Source organism: Heterostelium album (genome assembly GCF_000004825.1).
Source record: "Heterostelium album PN500 unplaced genomic scaffold PPL_scaffold11, whole genome shotgun sequence".
Taxonomy (NCBI): Eukaryota; Evosea; class Eumycetozoa; order Acytosteliales; family Acytosteliaceae; genus Heterostelium; species Heterostelium album.
Window position 1 is genome coordinate 1490634 of NW_008805073.1, and position 14993 is coordinate 1505626.

Here is a 14993-nt window from a genome sequence, read left to right on the forward strand (position 1 = left end):
TTAGTTGTTTGAATTGAATTGAATGAATAAACAATCTCGAAAGCTGTCGCTTTTAAAGCAAAGGTTTGGCTGGTTGTCGTTCGAAATTTGGTAGGATGTTGGTGAACTAGCAAACACTTACTGAATTCAGTTCGATATACATATTCGCAATAAAGAAAAGATGCACCCCTACACTCATTGACAGAGGTATAGACTGCAACACCACATAGTATCTCTATAGTCTGAATGCAGTCAATTTGCAACTTCTAAATTTAATTCACATCTTTGCTTATTAATGATATCAACACTCATATAAAGTTTGTCTATTGCCAATTCTAGTATCTACCTTTTTACTAATCGTATATTGATAAACAAAAAAAAAAATCAAATATTGTCAATATCATTATTATGAAGATTGGTGTTGTATTAAAATAGAATATGAAAATATTAATTATTATTTTATTTTTTTTTAATTTTAATTAATACCACACAACACCCTTAACACACACTTTTTCATACGCTCACATACACACACCTCTTTCTTTGACAACCACACTTTTTTCTATAAGTAAACTATCTATTGCTTATTAAATTAAAAGAAATTGAATTATCATTACAATGAGTGCAATATTGGTTAATTTTTTTTTTGAATTTATTATTTTTTTAATGAAGGTAAAAAATTAGACTCAAAAATGTTACTAATTTTGAAAATAATAATATTAAAAGACAATTATTTGTTTGATTTTATATATGAATGAGCTGATGTTTGGAAAATTACTTTTCATTGGAATTTTTAGAGTTCACTTTAAAATTTCGGGTTCTAAACTTTTTCAAAATATTTTTCGCATTTTTTAAGAAACACTGTTCCCAAAAAAGATTTATTATTGAGCTGCCCCCTATTTTTGATCAAAAGTTTTCTTTTAGCAAAAAAAAAAAATGTAAAAAACAGATTTTGAATTTAAAAAAAAAATAAAATTTATTTATTTTAAATGCCTTTGGTTTTTTTTAGTTGCCCTTTTCTATTATTTTGATATACATATAATTATTATTTATAAAATGATATTTAACAAAGTAAAGTTGATTACACTTTGTTTGTTAGTACTTTTAACTGTTTCATATGGTATCGGTGTTTATGAGCACCAACCAAGAAATACAAAGAAACTTAAAGATATACCTGAAAATGCACCATTTTCATTGAATGTTGCTTTTGAACAATTAATGGTAAATCTAATTAATCCACAATTTTAAAAAGAATGACTATAAATATTGACTATCAATATATATTGGTTTGGATATTATTATTATGATTATTATTATTATTATTAGTATTCATATGCAGCATACTGCGATCTAGAGGAAATCAACTCATGGACATGTCCATACTGTATCACCGATTATAATCCAAATCCAGTTCAAATTGTACAAACTATGTTCCACACTTTTTCGAATACCTTTGGTTTCATTGCTATCACCGGTGAAACAAGTAAGTAGTATTGTAGCAATTATAATGAAAACGCATATCTTTATATTAATTGTTATTCAGTTGTTATGGCATTCAGAGGTACTCAAGGAATTTCAATAAAGAATTGGATCACCGATTTGAACTTCCCACCAACTTCACCATTCCCAGCTTTTCCAGCGGCCAAAGTACATCGTGGATTCTTAAACGCCTATTTGAATGTACAAAATGAAACTATTACAGGTATTAAAAATGCATTGGCGCTTTGTCCAAATTGTAACAGATTTGTTGCCACCGGTCACTCTTTGGGTGGTGCATTGGCTATTTTGGCAGTGGCCGACGTCTTCCCGACAATCATCGATCTACCAATCGACATGTATACCTACGGTTCACCAAGAGTCGGTGATGTTGCTTTCGCCGAGTATTTCGAATCAACCGTGCTCCAAAACTATTGGCGTGTCGTCAACCATCACGATATCGTACCACACTTGCCAACCAAAGACATGGGATTCTACCATTTGCCAATAGAAGTTTGGTTCGACGGTAAGAACGATACATCCTACAAGATTTGCGATGACTCTGGTGAGGATCCAACCTGTTCAGATTCAGTTCTCATCGCGTTGGATGTTGCCGAACACTTGGACTATTTAGGAATTGAAAAATCGGAATGTTAAATTATTATTACTATTTCTGAAAAGAAAAGGAAATTCCATCAAACACCAAACACACAACTCTCAACCCCAACCTCAAAAGCTATCGATATCATTATCATCTCCTTAAATTTAGAATCCGAATTCAAATTTAATTGTTAATATTACACTATATTATTATATTATATAAAAATAAATTATATTTATTCCTTGTAGGAATATTGTTTTTCATTTTACATTCCTTTTTCATTTCATTTAGTTTATTATGTATGTTTTAATAGACCATTGTTGGTTTAAAGACAAATTTGTATTTCTTATTGGGAACTACGGATGGAGGTATTTTAACATCAAATATTCTCTTTGATGGTTCGGGATTCTCTGGCAAGTCAAATAATATATCGGTATTGATGGAAGTATCTTGAAGCTCTTGGTTTCTTATTCCAGCATCCTGTAACTTCTTAATAACCACTGGATCTACTTCCTCTTGACAACCGTTAGGTGTGAACGTGATCAACAAGATTGCAAGTTGAGTTAAACCAATCGATGGACAAATATCTTTTCTAACTGATTCCTCGGTGAGAGTATTTTTATCAATCATCATTATATCCAATAATTGGAGTAAAAATGACATTTCAATCCTTAAAGTTGTTTGTTTTTAAAAGAAATGGTTAGTTTTTGTTGTTAATTTTAGATTCTAGATAGTATTCCTTCTTAACTTACTTGTAGTAATAGAAAAAGTTTAGTTGTTTGTTCTCTTGTATCCATTGCGATAGTGCAGAGAACATTAGTTTCAAATTAATGGCCGAGGTGGTATTGGAGAACTCTGTGTTCTCTAAGAACATATTACAAAAGTATCCGGATGTGTAGTAAAATACCTGTTTGAAGACATTGGGCCACAGAGAGGAGAATGGTATTCTCTTTTCCAAAAAGTCGAGTGTAGTCAACAGGTAGTCTAAATACAATAGGGTACCGGAGAACGTTGGATTGGTGATCAGCTCTGATATTCGCTTCAATACATTGTCCAATTCCACTCTCATATTCTTCCATAGTAACTTCCAGAACTGTTTTTGTTGAGTTTTCAATTTGATCAACATCAATCTGATGTTCTGTGTCTCAGAGTTACCAGATAAATCGCCATTGGGTGACTTCTCAGCAGCGTAATGTTTACTATTGATTCTCTGATTATAAGTACAGTCCAACAAATACCATAGACCATAGGAAGTGGATAGCCAATAACACGATGTTTCTTTATCCATATTATCCATCTATTGTTTATAAATAGTTATGTTAGTTTAGTTTGTTATTATTTTAGATAAAAAAAGCATTTGTTTTCTATTAAGTACTTACAGATGATAGATAATCTAATGATTCCATTACTTTTGCTAAACATATATGATTATGTGGATTGAATTCCTTCCATTCGAATAGACACTTGTAAACAATGATAGAGGATACTGGTACACCTTCACTATACTCTGGTCGTTTATACAATATCATCTCTTCGTTGAGGAACTTTAATCTCTCGTCACCACTTCTCGAGTACAAAACAGATTGAATTGGAATAAAACTGTTTGATTTATCTTCGGTTGATGACTCGCCACCAGCGAATGGCGAAGGCTGAGAGGAAGGTGAGCCTCTTGACTCTAGCTCCTTTCTGTACTGTGCAGACGACGCAGGATCAGATATTGAATGTCTTCTACGTGAGAAGAATCCAGTATGATTATCACGATGAAGCGATTGCAGTAGATTATCGTGACGCTTTCCTTTCTTTTTGCCAGCCTTTCTGTCGTCGGTCGACATTCTTCGTTCGGGCATTGGAGAGTTGGGTGGAATCGGTGATTGAACCGGTGACAGTATATAGGGATCGCCATTGGGAGCTGGATAACCACCATTGTTATCAATGTATGGTGATTTCATCGATTCTGACAGAGAGTTGTTGTTATTGTCATTTCTAATTGGTGAAGTCACTCCAGCGCCTTGTTTGGGTGGTGGCGAAGTCACACTGGCAAGATACATCTGGGGAGTGCTGACACCTCCTCCACTTGGTGCACCGTACGATGAAGAATGAGCATTGCTACTACTGCTGTAGTTATCTTGTGAGCTTGAGTGACTGAATCTTCTGGCGGTCGGTGACTTTTCAGTGAGGAAATTGGCAGCTGCAGCAGTTGGTGAGTTGAAACTAAAATCGAATGGATCTACATCATTATTATTGTTATTGTTATTGTTATTATTGCTACTATCAACACTATTTTGACTGTTGTTAATGTTATTCTTGTGATATTCTTTACTGGCTACAATTGGTGATGTTAAACTATCTGTGAATGAACAATCGGGAACTGTTGGAATAGGTGCTTCTTTGTCTCGAATATTTGAGAAACTACTATCTGACATCTGATCACTAGAGACACTAGATACTGAACTTCTTCTCTCCAGATGACCACTGCCACTCGAATTCTGACTATGGTGTAGTTGTTGATGATGTTCATGTCCTGGTTCCACTACGCTTCCACTTTAAATATTTTATGAATAAGAAAGAGTTAATTCATTTTATATATAAATAAAGATAAAAAAAACAATATAAAAAAAAAGATTCCATATTTTTTATTATCAACAATTTCATTAAAAGTGGGTGAATTTCATTTTTTTACTTACATTTCGGCTGAACCTGCTTGTGCATATGAAGTAAATTCAATCTATTTTCAACAAAAAATTAATATCTATAAATTAAAAATATAATTAAATACTTACATATGGTTTGATATCCATATCGATACCTTTCATTGTCGATGTATATTGTTTTGGTTGTGTATTTTGATCTTTATTTACAATGTTTGCTAAATCAATCTGTAATATTGCTATTTTTATTGATTTCTTCTTTCCCATCTAATATATATTTTAAATTTATTATTTTTAATAATTTGGTTTTTAAAAAACAGTTTTTTAAAATTTAAATAGTTACCTTTTTTAAATATATAGTTAATCTTTTTGAATCTAAATCTTCGGAATTTGATTCTCTTGTAAAGTGACATGGTATTTTGAAAGTTGTATATGTTCGTAGATCGCCAGAATTATCCAATGGTATCTCTTGAATTCCACCTCTATTTGTTCCTCGTCTCCACTCTACATCAAACAAACAATTCTTACCAAAGATTTCACCCAATCCAGTGATATAATCAATCTTTACAAACACGGTAAAAGGGTGAATATTCTTTGATTTTCTATTTTTTAAGATTTTAAGTGGCATCTTTAAAAAAAAAATTGAAATTTAACAAAAAAAATTGTGTCTACTATTTTAATCTAATTATTATTTTATTATTTTGTTTTGTTTATCACTTAAATATTCTAATTATTAGTATGTATTATGATATGATATTGTTTGTAGAAACTAACAAAATACAAAAAACATACCAACTACTAACTATCAATATCTTTATTAATAATTTTGATTTTTATTCTATTCTTTCAGCACTATAATAACAATATTATTTAATAAAAATAAAAAAGAAAAAATAACGGTTATTGATATTGCTAATATTACTCTTATTACCTATACCAATAGAATTAATTGCATATTAAAGTAGGATGTTGCTGTTGTTGTTGTTACATTAAAGGTTATGACCACATTTTGCACTAGAGTACTATTGAGTATTGCTCAAATTTAGAAATTTGATAACTGAACATATTCAAACACTAATATCTAATGTATCGTCGTCGAAAGTGACATTCATAGTGTGACACTCTTTTCTCAATTTTTTTTTATTTTTGAAAATCTTAAATTTCCAAATTTGGAACAAATATTTGGTTTTTAATTTATTTTTTTCAAAACCAATGACGAAATTTTACCACCACAGGTTATATTTTGTATAACTTTTATCTTATTCTTTTCAAAAAAAAAAAAAAAAAAATCTAAAACCATTTCAATATCTAAAAATATTAAATTAATAAAGAGTAAACTACTCTTTTCTTTATTTGAATATCAAATTCCAACTACAATTTCCTAAAAAGAAACTATTCCAATAATAAAAAAAAATAAGTTAAACTTTTGATTAGAATCAAAAAAAAAGAGAGTAAGTTATTTTTTAGTAAGATATTTTATTTATTAAAAAAATAAATTTTAATTTAAGGAAAATTAATTATCGATTCAATAAAGTATAATCAATCCCAGGTGTGAAAGGTATCTATTTTGCAAAAGATAATGAATATGTGAATCAAATTATTCCTATAATTTAGATTAAGTTGTTTTCTCCTTCTCCTTCAGTAGTACTTTGTATTGGTTGAGTTGCAGGTGCTGAAACTCAGCAGGCAATGGAGTTGTCATTGAATATCTGTAGTTTCCTGTCATCTCCATCTAAGAAGCAATAGCTGAAAAATCATTCTTGAAAGACCACCATCTCATCAACGGCAATTGCTGCTAAGAAACTTAGAATGATTAAAACAAAAGTAGAAAATGATTTTTTTCACTTGATCCAAATTTTTTAATTTAATAAATATTTATTGATAATTTCAATTGATTCTTTTGAATTTGAATATTTGGTTTCTAAGATTTGTTTATAACTTTCAAGTTCACTTCTTGGTATACCTCTAAATGATTCTAAAATCCATTCAATTATTTCATATTGATTGAATTTGAATAGATCAGATGAAAATGTTTCCATTTTGAAAAGATTCTTTCGATCTTCACCAATATTGCTAAATATCCATTTGGCTAATGGAAGATTTGTATTCTTGATTGCCAAATAGAATGATTCTTCTGTAATTGTACAACAAATATCAATGTTTGAATGAAGCCATTTTAAAACATCGGTATTTTCGCAAGTTGTTGAAATCACAAAGTAGTTTCTTTTGGTGATGGTATCTTGAGTGGAAAGACTGAACAGATATTTAACAACATCCAAATGGTTCGATTTGATAGCATTGCAAATGGCATTTTCCAATGATAGTCTAGTTGAATTCTGAATGATATATTTCACAATTTCAATATTACCTCTTGAACTCGCTGTAACAAGACTGGATTCTTGAAATTCTTGAATGATACCATTCTCATAGAGCCATCTAACTACTTTCTGATGATTGTTGGCGGCAGCATAATCCATTGCTAAATACTGACAAGGTATGTTCTTGGAATGAAAATATTGTAATATATCTAATCTTCCAAGAGCAGCAGCTTCTAACATGAAATCATTATCATTCAAATTTGAGTAAGATATTGGTTGATTATCGTATAAATACTCGAGAATGTCCAATCTTCCACAACCCAAAATAACTTCTGACATTATGTTATCTGTACAACCTTCAGTCCTGTTTTCGTTGATCCAGATTACTATTTCGAAATGACCTTGATGGGCAGCTAAATCCATAACCCGTCCTGAGCATTCTCCAGTGAAGTTGTTATATAACCATTTCAAGGATTCTAGATGCCCATAATAAGCCTCATTTTCCAAGGCAAGTGAACTATATTCGAGTCTTGAATGATTCTTCAACCATTGAAGAAGTTCTAAATTTCCACTTGCGACTTCATGATCCACTAGCTCCATAATGTTGATTTCAATATTATTGTTAATCAATAGTTTGATAATATCAAAATTATCTTTTTCCTTGAGTGGTCTTTTAAAAAATATAAGGTATGTTTTAATGTTTGCCAGACTACGATGTTCTCGAAGTAGATATTCAACAGCATGTAGATGTCCAGCACTGATTGCATTCTCATACATTGAACTAGATTTCAGGAATTGTGGTGTTTCCTGAACAAGAAATTCAATCATATCGATACGACCAACCCAAGCAGCTCTGTCAAACACAGTTTCTCCTTGTTTCAATTCGTTATTAAGCATTCTATTGTTCTTGTACATCTTGACCAAATACTTAAGAAGTTCAAAGTTTCCAGAGAGTGGTGACCTTTCCATAGCTAGATAGTAATTCCATTGATAAGTTTCGAATCGTACTGTTAGATACTCAATGATGTCAAATCTTCCAGACTGAGCTGCACATATGAAGATACTATTAAGGTGGTTACCTGACGAATTGTCTGATACTGACCCAGTGGTGTTCATGTCTACTTTTAATCGATTCAAAAGAAATATAAACATTTCAATAGATCCATATTTGATGGCCATCTCCATTGTCAATCTTTTACGATAGTAACGATAATCAATATCATTTCTGATTGATAAACATTGTTTCATCTCTTCAAAGTAGTTGTGAGAAGCCAAGATATGAGGATTAACAATTACTTCACTCCACTTGAAATTTCCATTTCCTCCTTTTAAACTTGAAATCAAACTGACATGATTAAAAATGATCCTAAACAACACTTTATTGTTTAATACTAATGAAAATAATCTTTTATCCATTCAATCTATGCATATGTACAATATTTATTAATTTTATATTTAACAAAATTTTAATCGATTGTTGTTAAAATAAAAACCAAATTCAAGCCTAAGTTTAAAAAAAATCTTTGAAGAATTTAAAAAGAATTCTTTTTTTCTTAATCTAATTTATTTTTTTTCTCTTATAATTGACAGATTTTAAAGTACAATCAGATATATTCTTTCAAGTAAAGAACATAGTATTGACACTACCTTCATGTGATCATGATTCACTTAGAGTAGCGATTGAAAGACTTCAGGCTATTTCTGTATGTCCAGATACATTTACAGCGTTAGCAAATTCTAACATATTATATGATCTGATATCATACCTGTGTTGCTGAATCTTTTGCATATAGGACCATCTAAAGTAGGTTATTATCTCAAAGTAAATAGTATAGATAGATTCATTTTACTTACCACACTAACCAACAACAATGACATAACATAGTTTAATATCAATATACTTTTTATATTAGGACAAGTAAATTTCGTAAGATACAGTTATTTAAAGAGTGATTTATAACTAATAATGATATGTTTAGATTAGTACTCTTGATCCTCAACATTGTATATTAATGGCATCCTATGATAGAATCAAATGTACAATGAATGAATATATATGATAAAATAAAAATTAGTTTATTTTTTTTAAAAGATTATTTATAGCTATTGAGAGAAGAATAGATATTTTCCATTTAGTTGAGAAAACTTTGTACTGTAATTGATTGGAAACATAGCTGTTAAGGAATTACGGTTAACCCATACACTAGGAGGGAGTTGAAAAGATTTGAAAGCTGAAAATGGATAGAATACAAGAAGTTCGATTTCTCTATTGAATTTGTTGAACCTGTAGAGCAATGGCATCAAATAGTCATAAATAAACTTCATACCTTGCAAAAATGGGAGATACTCGACCCATTTCTGAAAAGAATTGCTATCTAGTGCCCTGTATTGTAAACAGGATTTGAGAAACACCCACTTTGAATTAATAAGCATCTTGTGTTGATTGATAATCTCTAATGTATGTTTACCACAATCTCTGTTGTAACTCTCTTTATCTTCGTAGATTGCACGAACACAGTACATCTGAATGAATGTATCAACATGCCATATATCAGAGTTGAATGAATGGATGTTGAAGAACATCTCGATCATCAAGAAGATAATAAGCCTTTTTAAGCAGTTTACCACCAATCTTTTTAGGGGAAGGGTCATTGGACAGACTAGTCCTTTTGACAGGCTGCAGATATCCATAGACAAATGGTTTCTTCAACGCTGGTAGTTGTCGTAAACACAATTCGAACTTCCTAACCATCGTTTCAACATAGGCTGGTACTTCTTTTTTATTTATCAGAACATCGTAAACCATTAAAATATCACGATGTCTCGGTAATCTAATCTAATTATTAAATATTAATAAAATTATTTAATATTAAAAAAAGAAAAGATAATTATACAAACTGAAATACTTTGTCTATTCTTGTTCTTTGAAACACAAAGCTTCATCTGATTTTTAATACACTGATTTGTATATTTTGATTTTTCATTTGGTTTCATATGTTTTAAAGAATAAACAAATATTTAAAAGAGTAGAAGTGTATTAAAGTATAAATAATCAGAATATACTTCAACTCTGTCATTTTATATCATTTATTTATTATTAAGTAAATAGTTGATAAATGATAATAAAATTAACAATAATTGGGCATTAGATCAATAATTTTATTATCCTTTTGTTAGAAATAATAAAACAAATAAATGGTTGAAATAAAAATTAATTAAAAACATAATAAATATGTATGATCAGTTTATCAAAATGAAACCACATTAAGGTCCAAAAAAAAAAAAACAGATTTCCTTTTTAAGATTTTTTTCTTCGTTTTTTATTTTTTTTTAAAGTTAATTAACAAAAAAAAATATATCTTTTTAATTAATTCTTTAATTTAATAAATATCATTACTTTTGTATAAATAACAAAAAAATGGAGTTCGATTTCAATTCAAATTACCCAGTATTGGAAGGAGAGAGATTAGTTTTAAAGAGAATAACTAAAGATCATGCAGAATCAGTGTTTCAAATCAAATCTGATCCAAAGTCGATGAACTATGTACCCAGACCACTATCTAAAACATTGCAAGATATTTACGATTGGATAGACAATGGCGATAAGCTTATCGAGTCAAAGGATATGGTAAACTTTGGTATGTTCCTCAAAGAGGATCCCAACACCTGTATCGGTATCATAGGTTACGTCAGACTGAACAAATCATGCTATCGTGGTGAAATAGGCTACGTATTACACTCGATTCATCATAGAAAAGGTTATGCCTCTGAGGCATTGAAATTGCTAATTGACTTTGGTTTCAATGTTATGAAATTTCATACTATTGGTAAGTTCATTCGTTTACACCACTTCATTAAAATTAACAGACATTGAATTAAAACTAACTTTAAATATTTTTAAAGAGGCACATATTGAACCGTCCAATACACCATCGATTGGATTAGTGGAGAAAGCTGGTTTAAGATTAGAAGCAGAGTTTAAAGAGAATTTCTTCAATCCAATCGACAAGTGTTTCAAAGATACAAATGTCTACTGTAAAATTAATCCCAATAAATAAATAAGAATTATTAATTAAAAAGTTGCTTCATACTACAATTTTTTCCAATTTTTTTAACAAATTATGTTTTTTTTTTCCACTTTCTAGAGTGTTTGTATCAACATGAATACTTGTTTTTTGTTTTTATAAGTGTGATCGATTGGTTAACAAAAACCTCCAACAATAATTATCTTAAAAATTGTTATTTCCAAACAAATCAAATAAATAGCTCAAATGGAATTTGATTCTTCATTTGAATCATGTTGTAAATTCGGATTTTTTAAAGGTGATAGAGTAGTTACAACTGTTGGCTGGGCAACTGGTATGTTAATAAAAAAAATCGAAGAAGAAATAGTTGTTGAGTAGAAACCAATACTGATGACAAATTTAGTTCTTGGCGTTAGAGATAATCATTTATGGTATCAGGCAGATTGTGAAACAAGGTTTAGAAAATTGGAGGGTTTTGGATTAACAACTTTCAAATTGAATGACTGTGATGAAAATGACTATAACAATGACTTTGTAGATAGTATTGACTATGGTGATAATTATTATAATTCTGGGAATAACAATAGTAATATATTAGACTGTAATCAAAGTAATATCAGCATTATAAAGGAACAATATCGTAATTTTATAATTAGAAAAGTATTATGTCAGAAACAATTGTTCAGATATATCATTCGATCATATGATACCTATGCCTATAGAAAAGGTAAGTTTTCAGAGCAATCTAAACGTGGTTCGATAGTTTTCAATCTTGGAAGTTGGTGGCGATTCACCTACAATGAGGTGTTCTCTGTCGATTGGATGTTGAGGAACCACCATTTCGGACTGCTAGCAGACAAACTTAAGCGTGAACCTCACAAGCTTTTCTACCCGGATTTATTTACCATGAATTTACTCGATAGCATCGATATAATTCCATTCGATGTCTTTAAGCATCTCTTTAGAATCTATGGTGATTCGATTAAGTGCGATCACTTCTATAATCCACTGGTTCAGAATGCATTTCTTTTTGGTCGTAAAGACATTGTTGAGCATATACAGAGAAGCATACCGACCAAGTTATTTAGAAAGTCAGAGAGTGTAGCAGAGGTATCATTCGTCAATGCGCTGAATAACAATCATTTGGAGTTGGTACAGTTTTGTGTTGACAATTTCGATGGTATACTTCACAAGCAGGTGAAGTTGGAACCCGTTAAGAAAACATTGGCAATGGCTAGATATCTTTCAACTCTAAAGATGGAGCTGCTAATGAGCTATATCGGTAGTGTTCGACCCCTGCGATATTTGATCAAGTTTGGTGATGTTTCACTGTTCCAGACAATAATAGAGTCAAGCTTTGCACAAATACTTTTACAAAAAATGTATTTTTCGTCGCTTGTCGTTGCCATCGAAAAGATATTCTACAAAGATCTCAACAGTGATGATTCCTTTACACCCACTGCCAAACATTTACAGCTGTTAGAGTTGATATTATCACAACACTTTGGAATAAAATGGGAGAACAAACATTTAAACAAGATCGAGGGTGTACCAGATTCACTACAGTATCTCATAGATATCTATCATCTAAAGATAGATGTAATCGATAGTCATCCAGGAGTTACGAGAATCAAGAAAGTAACCGATAGAAACAACTGTCTATTTAGAAAATCTTTCTTTAAGTTTCTTACGATTAGCAACAATCGGTTGTTAAATAGACAACTGACAGAGTACATTATCAATAATAGTTTTGAATCAATCTATAATCATGGTAGTTCAGAGTTAATTAGATTGGCAAATAATATTAGATCGTTGGATATCAATGGAGGCACGAAGAAACCTTCTTCTATCAGTGTAACTAGTCATCATACAAAAGAGATAATAGAAATAATCAAAGAGTTTCATCATCCAAGAAGAATATCGTGGGTGCTGGCAGATACAGATGATTACGATGGTTTGGGAATTGGATACCTGTTAAAGACATTCAATATTATTCCAAGTATGAAAACCAACAGGTATGATCTTAGCAAGTCATTGTTTAGGCGTGATCTCTTTGAGTTTGGTAACTTGGTGACACCGGAAAGACATCTAAAGCTATCGAGTAACATCGAGATATTCAAGAGTTCGCTACCATCATTACAGTCACTTCAGTATATACAATCGATCAACTCTGACTTTACAAATATTGCATTTCAATCGGTAGATCAATGGACCAAACTAGAAACACTGCAATTCTACTTGGTGCACTGTTCGAAAACCATAGGTAATACCTACTATCGATTCTTGATTCGTGCGATGTTAGACGCTGTTGCGTGTGGTCGTCTGGATTTGGTGAGATGTCTCGATCATGTTCAACCGGCATTGTTATCGCTAAACACTCAGCCTCTGGAGATAGCGATTCAATACAACCGCTACGATGTAGCAGAGTTTATCATCACTCAAAAGATTGACAGTCAAACACATCTACAGCCATCGCTCTTCACTATGCTGCCATTCAATCTCGATTTGCTAAGACTGTTTGTTGGCTGTCATTACGATCGTTTGGCGAGGTTCGACTACAACGACAGTCGTTTGGAAGACATGGCCAACACCGCTATTCGACACGGTAGAATAGCAGAGTTTTCCTACATGCTAGAGGTAATACCGGGTATCAAGTATGATCTGTTCAACTGTCATCACTATGATCGTGGCGAGATGCTTGAATACATCATCAAACACCAACAACACCCAAGAATCGTGCAAGGTAATCACTCGATAGGAATGTTAGAGAGAGATGCCGTCGTCAAATTCAAATTCTCGTGTCTAACCGTGATACTACAATACAAACTTGAAACACCGTTAATCATAGAGGTCAATTCAAAAAAACTAATCAAAAATCCTAGAATAACAGATACTCTGAACTCATTAATAAATATTAAATATATTAGCTAACAAACACTGTGATTGTAATCAGTATTTTAATAATAATAATAACCAAAATAATACAAAAAAAAGAAAATTACCAAAATCAGATTTAAACCTACAATGTTTGCGATTTATTGGGCTGAAAAATGAATCACTTTCATCTCATCATAGTGGATTGTGATTACTTGTGTTGTTTTTTGCAAATCCTTGAACAAAATTTCTTTAAATATTTAAAGGATTAGTTTAATGTTTGTATTATTCCTTTTTTTTTATTTAGTTTAGATAAATACTTCAGAATAAATTTATTTATATATTCTGTTAATAATTTTATTAAATATTCAATTTATTAATAAACAAAACATAGCATATAGGTAGTAAAAAAATAATAATTTATTTTAAAAATAAAGAGTTTTTTGAAAGAAATATTAAAGACATAATCAACAAATAAAGGTAAGAGTAGTGTAATTTTTATTAATAGTCCGATCCAATAATAATAAACATTGTGAGTGTGTATGACACTAAAAAACATTTACCATTGAAGAAAGAGCTATTTTTATCTTTTTATTAATAGTGAGTGTAGTTTTAATAATTAAAATTAGTGGTATTCATTATGATGTGTTTCAATTACAATAACATGACACATCATTGCAAAAGATTTCATTCTTTCTTTCGGTATTGTTATTTATTTTCTTAATGTTATTAATAACAAATCAAATCAAAATCCAAATTGGTTTGGTTTAATTAATTAATTAAAACAAAAAAAGTAAATATTTATATAAAAAGAAATAATCCATAAACAATTTATTTTTTTAATTAATAATCGGTTAGGTTGTTTCAATCAAAACCCAGGTTGGTTGAAGTTATCGATGTAACCTATTTAAAATTAAAAAATATCATTTTTTTTTTTTGTAATGACTCAAAGTTTTTTTTCAAAATCTTTTCATTTCGCTTTTTTTTTTTTTGTTTATACAAATAATAATAAAAAACCAATCTTTCTTTCTTTTATTTCTAACTTTCTAAACAACAAAAAATAACAACTAAA

The 14993-nt window shown here is 30.4% G+C and overlaps 5 protein-coding genes across 5 annotated transcripts; 2 read left to right on the top strand and 3 right to left on the bottom strand.

Annotated features, from left to right (window-relative positions):
- Nucleotides 1-1035: 1035 nt before the first annotated feature.
- PPL_09958 (lipase family protein) lies at nucleotides 1036-2112 on the top strand (the record flags this gene model as incomplete). The annotated part of the gene is made up of 3 exons (XM_020580745.1): nucleotides 1036-1200; nucleotides 1306-1462; nucleotides 1523-2112. 3 exons carry the CDS (start codon nucleotides 1036-1038, stop codon nucleotides 2110-2112), a joined length of 912 nt encoding a protein of 303 aa, XP_020428785.1.
- A 250-nt stretch (nucleotides 2113-2362) lies between these two features.
- On the bottom strand, nucleotides 2363-5659 carry PPL_09959 (dilute domain-containing protein; the record flags this gene model as incomplete). The annotated part of the gene is made up of 8 exons (XM_020580746.1): nucleotides 2363-2726; nucleotides 2809-2920; nucleotides 3212-3353; nucleotides 3436-4495; nucleotides 4741-4781; nucleotides 4837-4971; nucleotides 5048-5332; nucleotides 5642-5659. 8 exons carry the CDS (start codon nucleotides 5657-5659, stop codon nucleotides 2363-2365), a joined length of 2157 nt encoding a protein of 718 aa, XP_020428786.1.
- Nucleotides 5660-6563: 904 nt separating this feature from the next.
- On the bottom strand, nucleotides 6564-8438 carry PPL_09960 (uncharacterized protein; the record flags this gene model as incomplete). The annotated part of the gene is made up of 1 exon (XM_020580747.1): nucleotides 6564-8438. The coding sequence occupies one exon, from the start codon at nucleotides 8436-8438 to the stop codon at nucleotides 6564-6566; it is 1875 nt and encodes a 624-aa protein (XP_020428787.1).
- Nucleotides 8439-8520: 82 nt separating this feature from the next.
- On the bottom strand, nucleotides 8521-10099 carry PPL_09961 (uncharacterized protein; the record flags this gene model as incomplete). Its single annotated transcript, XM_020580748.1, has 5 exons — nucleotides 8521-8526; nucleotides 8789-8821; nucleotides 8877-8922; nucleotides 9439-9630; nucleotides 10086-10099. 5 exons carry the CDS (start codon nucleotides 10097-10099, stop codon nucleotides 8521-8523), a joined length of 291 nt encoding a protein of 96 aa, XP_020428788.1.
- Nucleotides 10100-10440: 341 nt separating this feature from the next.
- On the top strand, nucleotides 10441-14584 carry PPL_09962 (uncharacterized protein; the record flags this gene model as incomplete). Its single annotated transcript, XM_020580749.1, has 7 exons — nucleotides 10441-10849; nucleotides 10926-11057; nucleotides 11289-11381; nucleotides 11451-13701; nucleotides 14229-14268; nucleotides 14430-14457; nucleotides 14523-14584. 7 exons carry the CDS (start codon nucleotides 10441-10443, stop codon nucleotides 14582-14584), a joined length of 3015 nt encoding a protein of 1004 aa, XP_020428789.1.
- Between the last annotated feature and the right edge of the window lie 409 nt (nucleotides 14585-14993).